The sequence below is a fragment of the Xenopus tropicalis genome, chromosome 2, assembly GCF_000004195.4.
Source record: "Xenopus tropicalis strain Nigerian chromosome 2, UCB_Xtro_10.0, whole genome shotgun sequence".
In the NCBI taxonomy this organism is placed as follows: domain Eukaryota; kingdom Metazoa; phylum Chordata; class Amphibia; order Anura; family Pipidae; genus Xenopus; species Xenopus tropicalis.
The window spans coordinates 2,355,536-2,379,281 of NC_030678.2; the positions used below are offsets into that span (position 1 = coordinate 2,355,536).

General features: G+C 52.0%; 1 protein-coding gene across 1 annotated transcript in view; it reads left to right on the forward strand.

Moving 5' to 3' along the window:
• Positions 1-23,746, forward strand: part of spag17 (sperm associated antigen 17) — a gene marked incomplete in the record, with an annotated part of 127,296 nt that overhangs the window by 53,402 nt on the left and 50,148 nt on the right. Inside the window, 4 exon segments of the mRNA NM_001130282.1 lie at positions 6,263-6,403; positions 6,667-6,726; positions 22,617-22,748; positions 23,052-23,217. Of these exon segments, the coding sequence (NP_001123754.1) occupies positions 6,263-6,403; positions 6,667-6,726; positions 22,617-22,748; positions 23,052-23,217 (499 nt within the window).

Here is a 23,746-nt window from a genome sequence, read left to right on the forward strand (position 1 = left end):
AACCAACATGCCGATATCCTATGTCTCCCATCGTTCCCAGGAACCGGAACAGGAATGTTCTACTGACCAGTTATGAATCCAGAAAACATTGTTTGACTTTCTCTTGATAAACCAACGTGCCGATATCCAATATCTCCTATCGTTCCCAGGAACTGTATGTTCTACTGACCAGTTATGAATCCAGAAAACATAGTTTAACTTTCTCTTGATAAACCAATATGCCGATATCCTATATCTCCTATCGTTCCCAGGAACTGGAACAGGACTCTTCCACTGACCAGTTGTGAATCCAGAAAACATAGTTTAACTTTCTCTTGATAAACCAATATGCTGATATCCTATATCTCCTATCGTTCCCAGGAACTGGAACAGGACTGTTCCACTGACCAGTTGTGAATCCAGAAAACATTGTTATTTATGTTTAAAGTTTAACTTTCTCTTGATAAAATGGCCGAGCTGCTTGAAGCCCATGTCAGTAGACGACCCTGTGTCAAAAAGTAATTGTCTTGGAGGCAACATTACAGTTCCGAGTAATAGATAATTGATCTCACCGCTTCTCCAAGTGACTTCTTCAGTGTCTATATGGACTTGACCTCAAGTCAATGACTTAACATTGATAAATACTTACCGACCAAAGAGCTAAGATATCTAACCGCTTTCTGAGCTCCATGGACCATACATGGTGAGATATGTGGTTCTTACTGAGAAGATGCGGCTGATGCGTTTGTTAGGTCAAAGGCCAACCATTGGATCATACAGCAAGGCCTACGGAGACCCACTGGACTTGGACCACAACAATAGGACTATAGTCCTCAACGGTGGGATCTTTAACCAGCGGACAAGTCAGTGGGCCCAGTAAGCTGCCAACACGGTCGGAAGGAATAGCTTTTTATTTTTGTGACCATAGTAGGCAGGCACCCTAGGCATTATCTTCATTTGATTCAATCATCAGTCCGACCCCGACCGCCATTTTTATTCATCAGAACAAACCTATGCACAATATTCTGCTGTTCAACTGGAAAAGTCTTTTCTTGGGACATTCCCAGCTTTCTGTGCTCATCACCTTGGGAATATTTCTATAGCACAATGGGAAAACGCCTGCATTTCTGCCTTGCGAGCCCCCCGATCCCTAACACTGGCTGATCCCAAATGTGTTTCTCATATATGTCGGCTCCAAACTGGTAGGAACCCAAGAGCAATTTTCCTATTGTGCTCAGTGATTGGAAAGGCCGAGCGGCTGTGCAGCGCAACCATCATTGGCTCAAAGGGGGAAAGCCGGGGGGAATTGGGAAATTGCTGCCGTGTCGTCCATCACATCATAATCAAGTCATAATTTCCCTGGAAATAAGTCATTTCTGTACGTTCTCCAGAAATCGACACAGCTGTCGCGCCGTTGCACAACCGACTCGTGGAATAAATGGGAATTGTGCTCGTCTGAGCTGGGAAATACGGCACCAAATAAAGCTGGCATTGTGGCAAGGGCGGCACCACCAACCAGCTTGGCCAGTTTGTGTGCCTGGCAGCGCTAAAATGCTTTTGGGCCCTTGACATATACGGCTCATTTATGACCGCAACTGCAGTCGTGCAGTCATTGCATGAATTGGCACCACCTCCTGCGCCCAATCGCACACAATTTCACCTATAGACCCAGGGAACCCGAGAGCTACCAAATACTTAGAATATTCCATGCAATTGCGTCCAATTCACATCAGTACAAGTGCAGTTTTGGGGGTTTCAATGCATCAGACTCTGCTCTCCCTCTGCTGCATTGTGGGTAAAAAAACATGGCAGCTTGCATCCAAAATGGCATTTTGCCCTCTGCACTTGGGTAAATAAATTGCCCTCTTAGCATCGCTGTACTGCCACCTCAAACAGCAACAAATTCGAAAGGCTTTGACACCCATGGGAAACCAATTCGAAGGCTTTACCACCCACGGTAACTCCCATTCACCCTACCGAAAAGGAAATTTTGGGGGTACATGGGATTATGGTTTCCCAAAAGCAACAAAGTGCCTCCGTGCCAATACCCCTAGAGTTGGCAACTCAGTGGTTGGGCCCAGTACTGCCCCTCAGTGGGGCCAGTGTTCCACACATGGAGATGAAGCTGGTCCCTCAGGGACCTAGCTTAGAGTGTAAGCTTTTTGGGACAGGAGGGGTGCCAGGGGAGTTCAGCGAATTAAGTCTTCCCTTGTCTTTCTCTGCCCAGACCAGTGATGTTGGCAGGGATTCTTTACTCTCTGGATGGTGTGAGTTATGGGGTTCCTGTGCCAAGGCCAGAGTTGGCATGGTTTCTCATTGCCTTGGTTGGTAGGATAACCCTGCCAGGGGCATTTGTGTCGGTAGAAACTCTGTGCCGAGAATGGGGAGATTTACAGGAATTGACTTAAATTCACATTTCATGGTACGGGAATCAGTTTCTTGGGGCAAAACTGGCATAATGAGGTTGGCACGAACGGCAACTTTGCACCCTTTTTCTTCATCTGATCACCAGAGAGGGTCCCCCACCCCTGGCCCTCGGCAGTGGAGCTGACATTTAACCATGTTTACCACCAGAAACCTTTATTTCCGGAGGTTCATGTAACCGATTGGACTTACTGGGATTCTGATGGAAATTCTTAGTGAAACCCAACCCGCCATTGTGCCGAAGCTCAGCGGTGCCTGGGGGTGGAAATTATCGGTGCCCTGTCTGTTCTATACACATCATTGGCATTAATAAGCCCTGCCTAGGGGTACCGGCACCCCCAAACCTGACCCACACACATATTTCTCATTCTGTGCCTCAGAAAGGACCCCACAACCAGCTCTGTGTCCCCCCTGATGCACTATAAGGATTATGTTTATTCTTTGCCTCACTGGGCTGCAGTACAGGAGGGTTTGCAGGGGGATGTGGGATCCAATCCAATAAGATATTTATTTAACCGCCATGGCACATTGATTTGGGCACACAAACAGTTCATGCACGCGGATGGAAGGACCCCATTCCCGTTGCCCTTGGCTACAAGGATCAGGTTTAACCCCCCCCCCCCCGTGCTCCCTCGCTGGATCATTACAAGGTCCATATCCCTCTCCATAAAACAGAATCAATGAGGCGTACTGGAACATACCATTTCATTCAGCCCAAACAAACTGCAACCCCTACGGGAGAGCAGCTGGGACCCGCGGGTGGGGGGATGCAGGGAATAGGGACACCCCATTACTGACTGAGTGTGGGTATGTGAGTGTAGGAGTGAGTGTGAGTGTGTGACTGCAGGTATGTGAGTTTAGGAGTGAGTGTGGGTATGTGAGTGTAGGAGTGAGTGTGGGTATGTGAGTGTGTGACTGTGGGTGTGTGACTGTGGGTATGTGAGTGTGTGAGACTATGGGTATGTGAGTGTGGGTGTGTGAGTGTGTGACTGTGGGTATGTGAGTGTAGGAGTGAGTGTGGGAATGTGAGTGTAGGAGTGAGTGTGAGTGTAGGAGTGAGTGTGGGTATGTGAGTGTTGGAGTGAGTGTGTGACTGTGGGTATGTGAGTGTAGGAGTGACTGTGGGTATGTGAGTGTAGGAGTGAGTGTGTGACTGTGGGTATGTGAGTGTGGGTATGTGAGTGTAGGAGTGAGTGTGGGTATGTGAGTGTGTGACTGTGGGTATGTGAGTGTAGGAGTGAGTGTGTGACTGTGGGTATGTGAGTGTAGGAGTGAGTGTGAGTGTGTGACTGTGGGTATGTGAGTGTGTGACTGTGGGTATGTGAGTGTAGGAGTAAGTGTGGGTATGTGAGTGAAGGAGTGAGTGTGGGTATGTGAGTGTAGGAGTGAGTGTGTGACTGTGGGTATGTGAGTGTGGGTATGTGAGTGTAGGAGTGAGTGTGGGTATGTGAGTGTAGGAGTGAGTGTGAGTGTGTGACTGTGGGTATGTGAGTGTAGGAGTGAGTGTAGGAGTGAGTGTGAGTGTGTGACTGTGGGTATGTGAGTGTAGGAGTAAGTGTGGGTATGTGAGTGTAGGAGTAAGTGTGGGTATGTGAGTGTAGGAGTGAGTGTGGGTATGTGAGTGCAGGAGTGAGTGTGAGTATGTGAGTGTGGGCTGATGATGGTGGGAGTGAGTGAATAGCAGACAGTATGGCAGCTCCGTGGCATTAGCAGGGCAATACCATTATGTGTAAGGGGCAGGGGTCGGGTTCTACCCACAAACCCTGTGTTGTTGTTGTGCCAGGGAGCCAGTGCCCTATATATAGCCAAGTGCCCGGCCGTGCCCCCGGGGTATTTATAGCTGGGAGATTAGTCACATGTTTGGCCGTAAGCGCACAGGTGCCCTGGGGTTTGTGTCTCTGTTCCACCCCTGCAGGCAACTCACTAGGGGATACAGGGGCACTAGTACCCCCCATACCTACCTACCCCCAGGATATAGACTGGCGCCAGTACGCAGACCTGTGGGGGGTTATTAATGGCTTCCCCTGCATTATGTGGGGCGCAGACCCTACAGAGCCAGCTGGGCTCACTTCCTATTGGAACACAATGATTGTCAGCTCTGCGACCCAGAATCCCTGATCAACAATGTATTGTGCGACACCAACACAGTTGTGCTGCATCCGTGAGTGATCCGATGGGCTTCTACTGCCACCTAGTGGCCCCACTCATAGAGAAGGGGCTCTGCCTTACAGGCTATTATCCTGACTGTGTCAGGCTGGGGGCTGTGCCACTAAAGGCATAATTTACACCCAATAATCTGTTCATTTGTAATAAAATGTTTCAGCTTCGCCGCTGCTGCAGTTCCGCCCCCTCGTCCCATTCATTCCCTCTCAGCTTCACATCAGCCCCAGATTCCTGCACAATGAGTGCACTAATGGGAACCAGGAGGGGGATAAACAAGCTTTTATTTGTGCCATAAAGCAGAGTGCGGGGAAGGGAGAGTAACTCGGCATTCAGCAGCCTCCAGCTATGCCTGCTGGGAAATATACTGTCCTAGGGGTTGGGCCTTAGCTAGAATCTCAGCCATAAAGCAGGGCAGGACTGCTGCTTACAATGGGGGGATCAGATAGGATCTGTGCCACTGTGACAGAATGCTCTGTTATACAGATAGCTAGAATCTCAGCCATAAAGCAGGGCAGGACTGCTGCTTACAAGGGGGGGGGGGATCAGATAGGATCTGTGCCACTGTGACAGAATGCTCTGTTATACAGATAGCTAGAATCTCAGCCATAAAGCAGGGCAGGACTGCTGCTTACAATGGGGGGATCAGATAGGATCTGTGCCACTGTGACAGAATGCTCTGTTATACAGATAGCTAGAATCTCAGCCATAAAGCAGGGCAGGACTGCTGCTTACAAGGGGGGGGGGGATCAGATAGGATCTGTGCCACTGTGACAGAATGCTCTGTTATACAGATAGCTAGAATCTCAGCCATAAAGCAGGGCAGGACTGCTGCTTACAATGGGGGGATCAGATAGGATCTGTGCCACTGTGACAGAATGCTCTGTTATACAGATAGCTAGAATCTCAGCCATAAAGCAGGGCAGGACTGCTGCTTACAATGGGGGGATCAGATAGGATCTGTGCCACTGTGACAGAATGCTCTGTTATACAGATAGCTAGAATCTCAGCCATAAAGCAGGGCAGGACTGCTGCTTACAATGGGGGGATCAGATAGGATCTGTGCCACTGTGACAGAATGCTCTGTTATACAGATAGCTAGAATCTCAGCCATAAAGCAGGGCAGGACTGCTGCTTACAATGGGGGGATCAGATAGGATCTGTGCCACTGTGACAGAATGCTCTGTTATACAGATAGCTAGAATCTCAGCCATAAAGCAGGGCAGGACTGCTGCTTACAATGGGGGGGATCAGATAGGATCTGTGCCACTGTGACAGAATGCTCTGTTATACAGATAGCTAGAATCTCAGCCATAAAGCAGGGCAGGACTGCTGCTTACAATGGGGGGATCAGATAGGATCTGTGCCACTGTGACAGAATGCTCTGTTATACAGATAGCTAGAATCTCAGCCATAAAGCAGGGCAGGACTGCTGCTTACAATGGGGGGATCAGATAGGATCTGTGCCACTGTGACAGAATGCTCTGTTATACAGATAGCTAGAATCTCAGCCATAAAGCAGGGCAGGACTGCTGCTTACAATGGGGGGATCAGATAGGATCTGTGCCACTGTGACAGAATGCTCTGTTATACAGATAGCTAGAATCTCAGCCATAAAGCAGGGCAGGACTGCTGTTACAATGGGGGGATGAGTAGAACAGTTTTGGGGCTCTGGCTGATTATGATTCGCTCTCCCCAGGATGACTGGAGGGTCAGCATCGCCTTTGTCATTGAGAACCGCCCCGAGGATGAAGCCCACACGAAGGCGCTGTCCCAGGCTGTGTCCGTGCCGCTGCGCCGGCTCTTCAGTGTGGTGTCGTGGGCCGATATGATCCGACAGGTAATCAGTACTTGGGCGGAACCTTTATTCGCTTAGGGATTGGGTTTGTACCACCTGTAGGGGACAAGTTGTTATTCACCAAACTCCCATGATCCTCTCTGAACCCCACCTTGTATAGGAAATCTCCCTTCTCTCCTCCCAAACCTCCCCCTCATATGGAACAATAATAGGGTCCCATGAGCAGCCATTGGGGGGCAGTGTTTCAGCCCCTTGCCCCACGGCAGTCTCTTTCTCTCCGCGCTCATTGGTCTCGTTGTCTCTAGGTCCAGGAGCTGGGAAATCCGAAGGTCAAGAAAACAAAGGAGTCGCCATTATATTGGGAGGTAAGTGTTTCCCACACCCCATAAACCTGTCATATAATACATACCCATTCAGTTAGTATCATACAGTGTGCTTACTCCTGGGCTGCTCTCTTTCCCATGGGCACTAGAGAACCACCCACAGTATAAGCAAATCTACCTCCAGTACTTACCCAGGTACAGAGCTCTGATTCTCTGTACTTCCTGCTCCTGGGCTGCTCTCTTTCCCATGGTCAGGCAGGAACCTCCCCCTGGGTAAGTGAATCCAATCTCCCCCCAGTACTTACCCAGGTACAGAGCTCTGATTCTCTGTACTTGCTGCTCCTGGGCTGCTCTCTTTCCCATGGTCAGGCAGGAACCTCCCCCTGGGTAAGTGAATCCAATCTCCCCCCAGTACTTACCCAGGTACAGAGCTCTGATTCTCTGTACTTCCTGCTCCTGGGCTGCTCTCTTTCCCATGGTCAGGCAGGAACCTCCCCCTGGGTAAGTGAATCCAATCTCCCCCCAGTACTTACCCAGGTACAGAGCTCTGATTCTCTGTACTTCCTGCTCCTGGGCTGCTCTCTTTCCCATGGTCAGGCAGGAACCTCCCCCTGGGTAAGTGAATCCAATCTCCCCCCAGTACTTACCCAGGTACAGAGCTCTGATTCTCTGTACTTCCTGCTCCTGGGCTGCTCTCTTTCCCATGGTCAGGCAGGAACCTCCCCCTGGGTAAGTGAATCCAATCTCCCCCCAGTACTTACCCAGGTACAGAGCTCTGATTCTCTGTACTTCCTGCTCCTGGGCTGCTCTCTTTCCCATGGTCAGACAGGAACCTCCCCCTGGGTAAGTGAATCCAATCTCCCCCCAGTACTTACCCAGGTACAGAGCTCTGATTCTCTGTACTTCCTGCTCCTGGGCTGCTCTCTTTCCCATGGTCAGGCAGGAACCTCCCCCTGGGTAAGTGAATCCAATCTCCCCCCAGTACTTACCCAGGTACAGAGCTCTGATTCTCTGTACTTCCTGCTCCTGGGCTGCTCTCTTTCCCATGGTCAGGCAGGAACCTCCCCCTGGGTAAGTGAATCCAATCTCCCCCCAGTACTTACCCAGGTACAGAGCTCTGATTCTCTGTACTTCCTGCTCCTGGGCTGCTCTCTTTCCCATGGTCAGGCAGGAACCTCCCCCTGGGTAAGTGAATCCAATCTCTCCCCCAGTACTTACCCAGGTACAGAGCTCTGATTCTCTGTACTTCCTGCTCTTGGGCTGCTCTCTTTCCCATGGTCAGGCAGGAACCCCCCCCCCGGGTAAGTGAATCCAATCTCCCCCCAGTACTTACCCAGGTACAGAGCTCTGATTCTCTGTACTTCCTGCTCCTGGGCTGCTCTCTTTCCCATGGTCAGGCAGGAACCTCCCCCTGGGTAAGTGAATCCAATCTCCCCCCAGTACTTACCCAGGTACAGAGCTCTGATTCTCTGTACTTCCTGCTCCTGGGCTGCTCTCTTTCCCATGGTCAGGCAGGCCCCCCCCCCCCCCCCCCGGGTAAGTGAATCCAATCTCCCCCCAGTACTTACCCAGGTACAGAGCTCTGATTCTCTGTACTTCCTGCTCCTGGGCTGCTCTCTTTCCCATGGTCAGGCAGGAACCCCCCCCGGGTAAGTGAATCCAATCTCCCCCCAGTACTTACCCAGGTACAGAGCTCTGATTCTCTGTACTTCCTGCTCCTGGGCTGCTCTCTTTCCCATGGTCAGGCAGGAACCCCCCCCGGGTAAGTGAATCCAATCTCCCCCCAGTGAATAAAGTATCAGTGTTGCTCTATAATAAGGTTCTGGGAAATTAAATATAATTAACGCTACAGTCGGCCCCAGACAGAAGTTGTGCTCCCCTCAGGGTTCCAGGGAAATGACCCCCGGTATAAAGCTGTTTCATGGGGCGCCACCTTGTGGCCAAAGCTGTGTATCTGCTGAAATATTGGCTTCTCTTACCCAAGAGGGAGGTTCCTAGTGGAGGCTAATCAGAATGACCCCCAAGGTAGACAATACCCTCCCCCCAAACCCAGGCCCCTCCTTTGCCCCCCCCTATGCCACTCTGTCCCCATTTCTCCCATTACTATGCCCCTATCCTTATACCTGCTATGAAAGTGTGAGAGAGTTGGGCAGAAGGGTTGGCCACACCTCCATGTACTGCTGGTGAATGGGTGGGAGGGGTAGGTTAGTGATTCCATTGGGGAGGGGGGGGTTGATGGATTTGCTCACTTATCAACCCCCCCACGTGGCGGCACCGGCCTTACCCAGATCCCTGTCAATATGCCCAATCACTGCCTGACAGATCTGCTGCCCGACTGACTGTCGGATTTTCTCTCTCGGGGCCGAGACACAGCACTGTCAGTTATCACTCGGCAACGGTGTCACAGTGCGTCCCGGGGGGGCCCAGCCAGGGAACCGACCGCTGTGCAGAGTTTATATGGCAGAACCCCCAGTGCAGAACCAGAACACGCTGGGGGGGGGGGGGGCTTCATACATTTACTAAAGCTGGGCAGTGGGTATGTATGTGTGTGTGTATATACATGAATGATTACTATATACAGTATATGGCTACCTGCCCCCCCAGTATCTCATTCCATGGGGGTTAATATACAGTTGCCCCTCCCCTTGCTGCTATAACTGCCCCTGCCCTTCTGGGAAGGTTCCCACTAGATGTTGGAACAGTGTTGCTGGGAGTTGCTCCCATTCAGCCACAAGAGCATTAGTCAGGTTGGGCAGTGATGTTGGGGGTCAGGCTCACAGTCGGGGTTCCATCCCACAGGGGGTCAGTTGGGTTGCCCCTCCCCTTGCTGCTATAACTGCCCCTACCCTTCTGGGAAGGTTCCCACTAGATGGTGGAACAGTGTTGCTGGGAGTTGCTCCCATTCAGCCACAAGGGCATTAGTGAGGTTGGGCAGTGATGTTGGGGGTCAGGCTCACAGTCGGGGTTCCAGTTCATCCCAAAGGGGCTCAGTAGGGCAGTGTCGGACTGGGCCAGTGGGACACTGGAAAAACCCAGCCAACCCAGACTCACTCCCTGCACCGATCATGGTAAGGTATGAGGTATGTGCATTTGTATGGGGGGGCCCTGGGGAGGTGTGGGGGACCCCTGGTGGTTCCCGGACACCCCAGTCCGACCCTGCAGTTGGGTTCTGTCAGGGTTCTGTGCAGTCAGGTTCTTCCCATCTCAGCAACCCATTCTGTAGGACCCGGCTCTGTGTATGGGGGGGGGGCATTATTGTGCTGAAACAGGGAAGGGCCCCCCCAAACTGTTCCACAAAGTATTGTCATTGTACCTTAAGGTTTCACTGGCGCCAGGGGCCCAAACCATGGAAACAGCCCTGGCCCATTATTCCTGGCAGGGAGGGTTCCCCTGGCATCTGCCCACCCCAGACTCGCTTGCCCGGCTGCCCGATGCCGCCATTGAACGCCCTACAGGGCACTTTACTGATGGCGGTACCTCCAGCCTACACATGGCACAGGTTGGTGGTGCCACCATGGTTGGACTGGGCCGATAGACTGGCAATGGGCTGTAGAACCCGGGTTCCACACACCCTGCCCATTCCCAGTCCCCGCTGGCAGAGAGGCTCCATTCCTTGCCCAGAAGCTGCAGCGGCTGCACCGGAGCACAAAGCGGCCCTGTGGCCCCATCCTTCCTGCAGGGGAACCTGTATCTCTCGCCTGTGGGAAAATCTCTCGGGTTCTGTCCTTGAACTGCTCCAAGGTTCCCCCGGCCAATGCTCGCTGCTGCTGTTGGTTCTGTGCCGCGTATTGTCAGATGTTCCCACGACGGAGCCAAGAGGGTCCCGGAGCCAAGATTCCCATAAAGGCCCCATAAGTTCTGGCCCATCCTTGGCAGTGCATAGTGACCATTAAAGCAGTTTTATACCGCAGCTGCCTGCCCAGACCCATTCCCAGTAACAGTTCCCTGCGCCCAATGGGAAGATGGGCCCTCGCTGTCAGGTAGTGGGGGGGCTGCTCAGTGATATCGCTGGCAAAGCGCCGGGCCTGGGAGCCAGATGTCCCGGTACACATGGCTTTTATGGGCCCGTATGCGCACAGAACCTGTCGGGGGTGGCAAGGGGATTTATGGGTTGGAAAGCATTAAAGTGAGTATAATTGCTATATTTAGCGTGGGGGCTCCTATCAGAAGTGCAGCAATAAAGGGCTGGATTGGCCGCGGCATCGGCTTTTATTGGGATGTGGGGGTATAAAGGGGGGGCAAGTGCTCATCATGGGCAATAAAATCCAGAGAAGTCACGGATTTGTTACATGGGAAGGGGCAATCGCTCAATGCAAACAACTGCCCCCCTCTGTATCTGGCCCCTTGTACAGTAAATGCCCCCCCTACCTCTCACACGTGGGTCCTGGGGGGCACAACTGCAATAGCAAGTGATGGGCTTTGGGAGACAGAGCAGGTGGTGCCCGCTGCGGCCCCAGCTGGTGGCTCTGGATAATGAGCCCCAGCCATAGAGGGGGGGCATTGGTGTCAAACTCAGGTTTGCTGCCAGCGACTAAGAACAGAGGCTGCTGGGAATCTGCCAGTTACCAACGCAATTGATTGTGTGTGGGGGTAAATTGTATATTTATAAGGGACATGGGCGTGGGTAAGGGGCATGGGTAAGGGGCGTGGGTAAGGGGCGTGGTTAAGGGGCGGGGGTAAGGGATGTGGGTAAGGGGCGTGGGTAAGGGATGTGGGCGTGGGTAAGGGGCATGGGTAAGGGACATGGGTAAGGGACATGGGCGTGGTAAGGGGCATGGGCGTGGGTATGGGACATGGGCGTGGGTAAGGGGCATGGGCGTGGGTAAGGGGCATGGGCGTGGGTAAGGGACATGGGCGTGGGTAAGGGGCATGGGCGTGGGTAAGGGACATGGGCATGGGTAAGGGACATGGGCGTGGGTAAGGGGCATGGGCGTGGGTAAGGGGCATGGGCGTGGGTAAGGGACATGGGCGTGGGTAAGGGACATGGGTAAGGGGCATGGGCGTGGGTAAGGGGCATGGGCGTGGGTAAGGGACATGGGCGTGGGTAAGGGACATGGGTAAGGGACATGGGCGTGGTAAGGGGCATGGGCGTGGGTAAGGGGCGTGGGTAAGGGACATGGGCGTGGGTAAGGGGCATGGGTAAGGGACATGGGCGTGGGTAAGGGGCATGGGAGTGGGTAAGGGGCATGGGGGTGGCTAAGGGGCATGGGGGTGGCTAAGGGACATGGGTGTGGGTAAGGGGCATGGGCGTGGGTAAGGGGCATGGGTAAGGGGCATTGGGGTGGGTAAGGGGCATGGGGGTGGGTAAGGGACATGTGTGTGAGTAAGGGGCATTGGGGTGGGTAAGGGGCATGGGGGTGGGTAAGGGACATGGGTGTGGGTAAGGGACATGGGGGTGGGTAAGGGACATGGGGGTGGGTAAGGGACATGGGCGTGGGTAAGGGGTATGGGGGTGGGTAAGGGACATGGGCGTGGGTAAGGGGCATGAGTAAGGGACATGGGCGTGGGTAAGGGGCATGGGTGTGGGTAAGGGGCATGGGGGTGGCTAAGGGACATGGGGGTGGGTAAGGGGCATGGGTAAGGGGCATGGGTGTGGGTAAGGGACATGGGCATGGGTAAGGGGCATGGGTAAGGGACATGGGCATGGGTAAGGGGCATGCGGGTGGTTAGGGACATGGGCATGGGTAAGGGGCATGGGGGTGGGTAAGGGGCGTGTGTAAGGGGCATGGGTAAGGGGCATGGGTGTGGGTAAGGGGCATAGGCGTGGGTAGGGATTACGGCCCGGAGGTTACTGTACTTGCTATTTATGGACTGGAGTTGTTGGGAGAAGCCAAGACCGGAGCTGACACCCCGTGAGGATGGGGCTGTTACTGTGGGGGCTGTTACTGTGGGGGCTGTGGGGCACTCGTGGCTTTTGCCCCCGGCTCTCTCTTCATTCAGCTGAACTTGCATTTTGCTTCCCCGTCACAGAAAACAATGGCAGTAATTGGTTACACGTGGCCCGTGGTAGGGCGGGGCTTGGAAGGGACCATATTCAGCTTGAATAGAGGCAATAACACTGTTGTGGGAACAATATGATAACAAGCAGCCTGTGCCGGCTCCACCCATGAAATTCTGCTGGAGCATTGGCTGGAATCCATTGGTTCCTTTGGGTTTTGCCCAAATGAGGTCATTTTGTTTGGGGGGAAGAGAAGTTTTTAATCATAACAGTAGAACCTCCAGAGGCTTAGCTGTTACGTCCTACAGTCCCCCAACACTTCCGCTCCCAGTTCCTTTCTTCTACTGGGACCCCCTGTAGGGGGCCACCTTGCACCCAGCTGCCCAACACCCTGTACTACAGTTCCTTAGGAACAAGTGCTCCAAGATTGGGCCATAAGGGATAGAATTATATTAAAATCCGCATAGCACTTGGTGAGGGTCCCACATATTGGCCCCTGGGATGGACTCTCCTCAAGAGGGGCTTCATACCCCTTGACCTTAGTCGTTTCAGGAGCGAGACCTACATAACATTCCTTGAATGGGGACCAGCCACATGATGGACTTCAGGATAGAATCAACCCCTCTCACTAGGTGAGGGTCCCACTAACTGGGCCCTGGGATGGACTCTCCCAAAGAGGGGCTTCACACCCCTTGACCTTAGTCATTCCAGGAGTGAGACCTACATAACACTCCTTGAATGGGGACCAGCCATATGCTGGACTTCAGGATAGAATCAACCCCTCTCACTTGTAGAGGGTCCCACATATTTGGCTCTGGGAAATAATCAACTTTTAACTGGGTGAGGGGCCCCCATATGTGGATCCAGGACTGAACCAGAGTTTGGGTCCCACACATTTGGCTGATTGGGTGGGGGGGTCACATACTTGGCACTGGAGCAGAGCCTACTTTTCTCGCTTGAGGAGGCTCGAATGTACTTGTCTCCAGGATAGACCTGTCTCACTGGGTTGGGTCCCACATACTTTGCTTCGGGACAGAACCAACTTCTCATTGGGTGAGTTTCCCAAATTAGTTTTGCTGGGAGAGGACTACATTTTTATTGGGTGAAGGTCCTCATAGTTGGATCAAAGACAGAACCAACTTCTCTCGCTTGATGAGGGTCCCGCCTACTTTTCTCCAAGACAGAACCAACTTCTCTCGCTTGATGAGGGTCCCACCTACTTGTTTCCAAGACAGAACCGACTTCTCTCGCTTGATGAGGATCCCATCTACTGGTCTCCAAGACAGAACCAAATTCTCTCGCTTGATGAGGGTCCCACCTACTTGTCTCCAAGACAGAACCAACTTCTCTCACTTGATGAGAGTCCCATCTACTGGTCTCCAAGACAGAACCAAATTCTCTCGCTTGATGAGGGTTCCACCTACTTGTTTCCAAGACAGAACCGACTTCTCTTGCTTGATGAGGGTCCCATCTACTGGTCTCCAAGACAGAACCAAATTCTCTCGCTTGATGAGGGTCCCACCTACTTGTCTCCAAGACAGAACCAACTTCTCTCACTTGATGAGGGTCCCACCTACTTGTCTCCAAGACAGAACTAACTTCTCTCGCTTGATGAGGGTCCCGCCTACTTGCCTCCAAGACAGAACTAACTTCTCTTGCTTTATGAGTGTCCCACCTACTTGTCTCCAAACAGAACCAACTTCTCTCGCTTGATGAGGGTCCCGCCTACTTGTCTCCAAGACAGAACCAGCTTCTCTCGCTTGATGAGGGTCCCATCTACTTGTCTTCAAGACAGAACCAACTTCTCTTGCTTGATGAGGGTCCCATCTACTAGTCTCCAAGACAGAACCAACTTCTCTCGCTTGAGGAGGGTTCCATCTACTGGTCTCCAAGACAGAACCAAATTCTCTCGCTTGATGAGGGTCGTCTCCAAGACAGAACCAACTTCTCTTGCTTGATGAGGGTTCCATCTACTGGTCTCCAAGACAGAACCAACTTCTCTTGCTTGATGAGGGTCCCACCTACTTGTCTCCAAGACAGAACCAACTTCTCTAGCTTGATGAGGGTCCCACCTAATTGTCTTCAAGACAGAACCAACTTCTCTTGCTTGATGAGGGTCCCATCTGCTGGTCTCCAAGACAGAACCAACTTCTCTTGCTTGATGAGGGTCCCGCCTACTGGTCTCCAGGACAGAACCAATTTATCACTGGGTGAGAGTCCCACATACTTGTCTCCAAGACAGAACCAACTTCTCTCGCTTGATGAGGGTCCCACCTACTTGTCTCCAAGACAGAACCAACTTCTCTCTCTTGATGAGGGTCCCACCTACTTGTCTTCAAGACAGAACCAACTTCTCTTGCTTGATGAGGGTCCCATCTACTGGTCTCCAAGACAGAACCAACTTCTCTTGCTTGATGAGGGTCCCGCCTACTGGTCTCCAGGACAGAACCAATTTATCACTGGGTGAGAGTTCCACATACTTGTCTTCAAGACAGAACCAACTTCTCTCACTTGATGAGGGTCCCACCTACTTGTCTCCAAGACAGAACCAACTTCTCTTGCTTGATGTGGGTCCCGCCTACTGGTCTCCAGAACTAGTTTATCACTGGATGAGAGTTCCACATACTTGTCTTCAAGACAGAACCAACTTCTCTCGCTTGATGAGGGTCCCACCCACTTGTCTTCAAGACAGAACCAACTTCTCTTGCTTGATGAGGGTCCCGCCTACTGGTCTCCATGACAGAACCAATTTATCACTGGGTGAGAGTTCCACATACTTGTCTCCAAGACAGAACCAACTTCTCTCTCTTGATGAGGGTCCCACCTACTTGTCTTCAAGACAGAACCAACTTCTCTCACTTGATGAGGGTCCCACCCACTTGTCTTCAAGACAGAACCAACTTCTCTTGCTTGATGAGGGTCCCGCCTACTGGTCTCCAGGACAGAACCAATTTATCACTGGGTGAGAGTTCCACATACTTGTCTTCAAGACAGAACCAACGTCTCTCACTTGATGAGGGTCCCACCTACTTGTCTCCAAGACAGAACCAACTTCTCTTGCTTGATGTGGGTCCCGCCTACTGGTCTCCAGAACTAGTTTATCACTGGATGAGAGTTCCACATACTTGTCTTCAAGACAGAACCAACTTCTCTCGCTTGATGAGGGTCCCACCCACTTGTCTTCAAGACAGAACCAACTTCTCTTGCTTGATGAGTGTCCCATCTACTGGTCTCCAAGACAGAACCAACTTCTCTTGCTTGATGAGGGTCCCGCCTACTGGTCTCCATGACAGAACCAATTTATCACTGGGTGAGAGTTCCACATACTTGTCTTCAAGACAGAACCAACTTCTCTCACTTGATAAGGGTCCCGCCTACTTGTCTCCAAAGACAGAACCAACTTCTCTCGCTTGATGAGGGTCCCGCCTACTTGTCTCCAGGACAGAACCAACTTCTCTCGCTTGATGAGGGTCCCACCTACTTGTCTCCAAGACAGAACCAACTTCTCTTGCTTGAGGGTCCCATCTACTGGTCTTTAAGACAGAACCAACTTCTCTCGCTTGATGAGGGTTCCACCTACTTGTCTCCAAGACAAAACCAACTTATCACTAGGTGAGAGTCCCACATACTTGGCTCCAGAATATATTGAACCTTTTATTTGGTTTAGCTCCTACATCCCCAGCCGTCGGATCAAAACCAGCGTCTCTCCCAGCTCTTACTATTAGTAATTGATTTCTATCTGGAGCAAAACTCAAGGGCGATCTATGGAGGCACAGTCATTTTTGGCCACAAATTGTCCCCTAGCCAATCTCAGTTTCACTACAGTGCCTTCACTCAGGTCTGGCAGCCTGGGGGCCAACGTACAAGGGCCCAGGAGCCTCTCGGAGGGCACTGGTGGCTCAATGTTTAGCTCCTCAGTTGCTTGGGGGCAGTTGGGGAAGGATTGGGCTTAGGAAACTGAATGAATAAAAGAAGTCCCACACTGCTGCTAACCTCTGGCATCTCGTAGATTTAATGCACTGCGCACTCTCCATCCTTCAGTCTAAACGGGCCAAATTGACACCATATGCCGCCACTCGTAATTGCTACAAGGAAGGGGAGAAGGGGGATGGAGGGGAAAAGGGGGGGCACGTCAGAACGTTAGCGGCACCTCGTTTATTCTGCAGTTATAAATATACCCAGCTCTGGGCTCCGGGCTGGACAAGGAGAGAAGGTCTAGGGCCAGATTAGCCCAACCTGAGAGACGCCCCCGGCCCCCGTGGCAGAAAAGCCATAAGCAGGTTTTATGGGTCATTTTATTTATTTATTTTTATTCTTTTATTTATTTCACAGTAAATAAAGTGGATTCGGGGCTGAGAGGGGAAGGAGCCAGATGTTATTGAGTTGTATGAAATTTGGTGGAAACAAGCTGTAAAAGAAAACACAGCAGTAAAAAGCAAATATAAAAAGCGGGGCTGTCAGTGCCACACATCTGGCTGTCTCGGCCGCGCCTTCCCCGCTCTCTCGTCACTCTCCCCAAGCTCCGTTCCCTGGTTTCACCCCAATTAGGCGCCCGAGCCCACCAATAGGCTTCTGGCTCTGCTCTTCATTGGCCTCTGTACAGTGCGGAGGGGCCCGGCACCCTGACTCTCACCCCTCTCCCCTTTGCTTTGGGCTTGAGTCGTCTTGGCCGAGGTCCCCCCCAAATCCAGCTGGACTTTGTATGGGGCTTTACTGCCTGTGCCGTGGATTTGTACCCATTACTATCAAGGGCTTCTGTCATCTCTACCCATGTTCCTCTCACAGCCATCTCATCCATCAACTCCGGCCTACAGTCCTCTGCCTGAGGATCATGGGAGGTGTTCTAAAGCCGTCTAATTGGATAGATCCAAGGAAGCCTCTGGGAAGGCAGAGTTATGGCCTTTATATCTCTATAAACTGTACTTGTCCAATGTTTTGTCCTGTAGCTTGGCCGGTCCTTCTAATGTGACTGTTACCCCAATGTTTCTATATATCTGTAACCTTGTTATGGGCTAAGGGGGCCCAGCCTGAAGGCCAGTTAGGGGGGGATTTGGGGTGAGTGCTTATTTGTGCCCTGGGTACCCCTGGAACTATAGCGGGGTGACTGTTACCCCAATGTTTCTATATATCTGTAACCTTGTTATGAGCTAAGGGGGCCCAGCCTGAAGGCCAGTTAGGGGGGGGATTTGGGGTGAGTGCTTATTTGTGCCCTGGGTACCCCTGGAACTATAGTGGGGTGACTGTTACCCCAATGTTTCTATATATCTGTAACCTTGTTATGGGCTAAGGGGGCCCAGCCTGAAGGCCAGTTAGGGGGGGATTTGGGGTGAGTGCTTATTTGTGCCCTGGGTACCCCTGGAACTATAGCAGGGTGACTGTTACCCCAATGTTTCTATATATCTGTAACCTTGTTATGGGCTAAGGGGGCCCAGCCTGAAGGCCAGTTAGGGGGGGATTTGGGGTGAGTGCTTATTTGTGCCCTGGGTACCCCTGGAACTATAGCAGGGTGACTGTTACCCCAATGTTTCTATATATCTGTAACCTTGTTATGGGCTAAGGGGGCCCAGCCTGAAGGCCAGTTAGGGGGGGATTTGGGGTGAGTGCTTATTTGTGCCCTGGGTACCCCTGGAACTATAGGGGGGTGACTGTTACCCCAATGTTTCTATATATCTGTAACCTTGTTACGGGCTAAGGGGGCACAGCCTGAAGGCCAGTAAGGGGGTTTTGGGGTGAGTGCTTATTTGTGCCCTGGGTACCCCTGGAACTATAGTGGGGTGACTGTTACCCCAATGTTTCTATATATCTGTAACCTTGTTATGGGCTAAGGGGGCCCAGCCTGAAGGCCAGTTAGGGGGGGATTTGGGGTGAGTGGGTATTTGTGCCCTGGGTACCCCTGGAACTATAGCAGGGTGACTGTTACCCCAATGTTTCTATATATCTGTAACCTTGTTATGGGCTAAGGGGGCCCAGCCTGAAGGCCAGTTAGGGGGGATTTGGGGTGAGTGCTTATTTGTGCCCTGGGTACCCCTGGAACTATAGCGGGATGACTGTTACCCCAATGTTTCTATATATCTGTAACCTTGTTATGGGCTAAGGGGGCCCAGCCTGAAGGCCAGTTAGGGGGGGATTTGGGGTGAGTGCTTATTTGTGCCCTGGGTACCCCTGGAACTATAGCGGGGTGACTGTTACCCCAATGTTTCTATATATCTGTAACCTTGTTATGGGCTAAGGGGGCCCAGCCTGAAGGCCAGTTAGGGGGGGATTTGGGGTGCTTATTTGTGCCCTGGGTACCCCTGGAACTATAGCAGGGTGACTGTTACCCCAATGTTTCTATATATCTGTAACCTTGTTATGGGCTAAGGGGGCCCAGCCTGAAGGCCAGTTAGGGGGGATTTGGGGTGAGTGCTTATTTGTGCCCTGGGTACCCCTGGAACTATAGCAGGGTGACTGTTACCCCAATGTTTCTATATATCTGTAACCTTGTTATGGGCTAAGGGGGCCCAGCCTGAAGGCCAGTTAGGGGGGGATTTGGGGTGAGTGCTTATTGGTGCCCTGGGTACCCCTGGAACAAGGTTGATATAAATGATATAGTTCAGGTTACAGGAGGCTAAAGATGTAACCATATGTTGAAGGGAAAAGCATTTCCATAGAGAATGCAATAAAACAATGAGCCCAATGGCTGGGCAGTGCGCCCCCTAGTGGCGCGTAGGGTGTATAGGTGGGCTTCGGGCCATGCAGTGGGGTCTCCTATCTCCCTGGCACTTTTATGACATTTCTCTCTTTCTTGGCAACGTGGCCGTTTCTCAGGACACCAATCTCAGTGCCACTACATTAAACTGCGGGGAAACAATAGGAAATGAATGGAGCAGAAAATGAGTAACGGTACCAATTAGAGCGGGGAATGAAACTCGGCATTTCGCGAGCGACGTATTTATCAAAACCATGTGGGCAAATTCCAGCCCTTCCCAGTGCCGCGGGCGATACGGATAATATTCCGGCACTTTCACGGGGGGCAGAGGAAACATAACGCCTTGGAGTAGGGGCCCCGGGGGTTCGGTTCTTTAGAGCCACAATAAGTGTCCAATTGGTATTGTTACCCCGAGTGTGGGCGCTATTGGTATTGTTACCCCGAGTGTGGGCGCTATTGGTATTGTTACCCCGAGTGTGGGCGCTATTGGTATTGTTACCCCGAGTGTGGGCGCTATTGGTATTGTTACCCCGAGTGTGGGCGCTATTGGTATTGTTACCCCGAGTGTGGGCGCTATTGGTATTGTTACCCCGAGTGTGGGCGCTATTGGTATTGTTACCCCGAGTGTGGGCGCTATTGGTATTGTTACCCCGAGTGTGGGCGCTATTGGTATTGTTACCCCGAGTGTGGGCGCTACTGGCATTGTTACCCCGAGTGTGGGCGCTATTGGTATTGTTACCCCGAGTGTGGGCGCTACTGGTATTGTTACCCCGAGTGTGGGCGCTATTGGTATTGTTACCCCGAGTGTGGGCGCTATTGGTATTGTTACCCGAGTGTGGGCGCTACTGGTATTGTTACCCCGAGTGTGGGCGCTATTGGTATTGTTACCCCCGAGTGTGGGCGCTACTGGTATTGTTACCCCGAGTGTGGGCGCTATTGGTATTGTTACCCCGAGTGTGGGCGCTACTGGCATTGTTACCCCGAGTGTGGGCGCTATTGGTATTGTTACCCCGAGTGTGGGCGCTACTGGTATTGTTACCCCGAGTGTGGGCGCTATTGGTATTGTTACCTCGAGTGTGGGCGCTACTGGCATTGTTACCCCGAGTGTGGGCGCTATTGGTATTGTTACCCCGAGTGTGGGCGCTACTGGTATTGTTACCCCGAGTGTGGGCGCTATTGGTATTGTTACCCCGAGTGTGGGCGCTACTGGCATTGTTACCCCGAGTGTGGGCGCTATTGGTATTGTTACCCCGAGTGTGGGCGCTACTGGTATTGTTACCCCGAGTGTGGGCGCTATTGGTATTGTTACCCCGAGTGTGGGTGATATTCCCCTGTGGGATAAACAGCTTTCCCAATTCTCTATGGAACTACCCCTTTGGGGTGAATATGAATGTTCCTACTGGATGTTCTTGGAACCAGGGCTGATTGGCGCCTATAGCTGTGACCCAAGTGGGTTCTGACCAATCGTGAGTTTTCCAAGGGGAACTTAAACCAGAGAAGTCCGACAAGCACTGCTGTAGGAGGTCCCTGTATGAGCAGTAGGGCCCCCCAGTGCCCCCCATTTGGCTTAGTTTTAATGGAAAGCTTTCTCTTGTATGTATTGGGCTCCAATACAATGTAATAGAACTGATGTTGGGTTTGTGGCCTTAGAGTCATTGGTTGGTTTCCAGCTGAGGCCCCACCCTATTGGCTTATCCCAGGTAACAGTTACTGACCCGACGTTCCCACCGTTCCAGGATGCTGATACTGATGCTCCACTTGGCCGCCCCGAGCATGTCCTCGCCCTGTTGTTTCCCATTAGACTGTCTCATATATAATCCTGATATGTTTGGCCCAGGGATACGGCATAAGAGCAAAGGCATTCGGCTGTCAGGGAGCCAGCGCCCCCCCATATGTTCCCCAGGCTCATCAATCACCCCCGTGGCACACACTCAGCTTATCTCGTTCCTCGCCCCGTAATGTGTTTGCAATAATTGTGCTGACCTTACGCCGGGCCCATTTATATGTGAAATCCTATCCCACGTCAAACAGCGTTCCTTCTATGTTTGATGTTCCCGGCCGCGGCACGGCACGCCAGGAGGGGCTTTCTCTCTCGTTAGGCTGCGGGGAATGGGGGCATCGAGATACCGCAATCCAGATTGGCGCCAGCTGAGCCCGGCGCTTCCCTTTGTTTGGGAATACTTCTCCACTGATACATGTAAATACGGCGCCCCCGCAGCTGGGCTGGGATTAATACTACGGTACCATTGGGCACAACCAACCCTTCCTGTAAGGGTCTAACTTGGAAGCACCAGGTCCCTTCCCACTGGAGCTTACACTCTACTTAGTAGGAAAATGCCTTCAGTCATGCTGTTAGGTGCCAGTATGGGGGCAGGTAGGTGCGAGTAAGGAGGTAGGTAGGTGCCAGTATGGGGGTAGGTAAGTGCCAGTATGGGGGTAGGTAGGTGCCAGTATGGGGGCAGGTAGGTGCCAGTAAGGAGGTAGGTAGATGCCAGTATGGGGGTAAGTAGGTGCCAGTAAGGAGGTAGGTAGGTGCCAGTATGGGGGTAGGTAGGTGCTAGTAAGGAGGTAGGTAGGTGCCAGTATGGGGGTAAGTAGGTGCCAGTATAGAGGTAGGTAGGTGCCAGTAAGGAGGTAGGTAGGTGCCAGTATGGGGGCAGGTAGGTGCCAGTAAGGAGGTAGGTAGGTGCCAGTAAGGAGGTAGGTAGGTGCCAGTATGGGGGTAGGTAGGTGCCAGTATGGGGGTAGGTAGGTGCCAGTAAGGAGGTAGGTAGGTGCCAGTATGGGGGTAAGTAGGTGCCAGTATAGAGGTAGGTAGGTGCCAGTAAGGAGGTAGGTAGGTGCCAGTATGGGGGCAGGTAGGTGCCAGTAAGGAGGTTGGTAGGTGCCAGTATGGGGGCAGGTAGGTACCAGTAAGTAGGTAGGTAGGTGCCAGTATGGGGGTAGGTAGGTGCCAGTCAGGAGGTAGGTAGGTGCCAGTGTGGGGGTAGGTAGGTGCCAGTAAGGAGGTAGGTGCCAGTATGGGGGCAGGTAGATGCCAGTCAGGAGGTAGGTAGGTGCCAGTGTGGGGGCAGGTAGGTGCCAGTCAGAATTCAGCAGGAACAGCCTGTTTACCTGTATAGGGGGGACATGGAACGGCCCAGAGCATTACAGAGCTTACAATCAGCAAGTACATTCCTGCTCAGCGTGTTGCCAGTAACGGCTGCTATAGAAGAAACCATAGCAACCCCGGCTATGGCGCCTGTGCCAATTGGTGGGTGTTTTGCCCAAACGTAATGGATTTGTGTCCCCCCCCCTTCCTTATAGGTCACTGAGGCGGCCAAACTGCTGTTGGATCACGGAGAAAAACTGCCCCTGTCCCTGATTGCAAAACTGCTGAAATTCCAGTTCCTGAACATCAAGCAGAAAGACCTGCAGAGGAGGGAGGCCGAGAAGAAGGTCGGTTCCTGGTTCCTTTAATTAGATATTAGTGGGGGGCGTGGCTTGTTGTCTGCCCAGAACATTCCTTCTCTGCCCAGAACATTCCTTCTGTGTGTATTTGTATACATGTGGGGGCTGCCATACTGCCCCCTGCAGGCACAATTTCTCCCTACAAGGACTTGCATTCCTGACCCCCATGGGAAGCCCCTGCTATGGGGGGATTGAGCAGTGATTGCTCAGGGGAGGAGGGTGGAACATATTAATGGCTGCCAGTGGTATGTACTAACAGTAACCTCTTCTCTCCCTGACCCCTGACCCCAGGCCCCAGAAGACAAGTCGAAGAACAAACCCACAAAGGCCAAATCACCCGGTGCCCGGTCTGCCGGCAAATCAAAAGGAAAAAAAGGCCCAGAAGCTCCACCCCCTGTCCAAAAAGTTACCTCCCTGAAGCGCCGGGGGGAAGAAGAAGAAACCAACAGATATATAGGTACCCAGCCCTGTGTGTGAGACAGAATGGGGGGCCCCTCAGTGACTGCTAATATCCTTATCATTTACAGTAGGGGGTACATTATCCCTTATAATACATGAGTGATACTCAGAGTTCCCTGTATAACTCAGCCTGCAGCCTTGTGCCTTTATATGGGGGGCACAGAACCCCTCAGTGACTGCTAATATCCTTATCATTTACAGTAGGGGGTACATTATCCCTTATAATACATGAGTGATACTCAGAGTTCCCTGTATAACTCAGCCTGCAGCCTTGTGCCTTTATATGGGGGGCACAGAACCCCTCAGTGACTGCTAATATCCTTATCATTTACAGTAGGGGGTACATTATCCCTTATAATACATGAGTGATACTCAGAGTTCCCTGTATAACTCAGCCTGCAGCCTTGTGCCTTTATATGGGGGGCACAGAACCCCTCAGTGACTGCTAATATCCTTATCATTTACAGTAGGGGGTACATTATCCCTTATAATACATGAGTGATACTCAGAGTTCCCTGTATAACTCA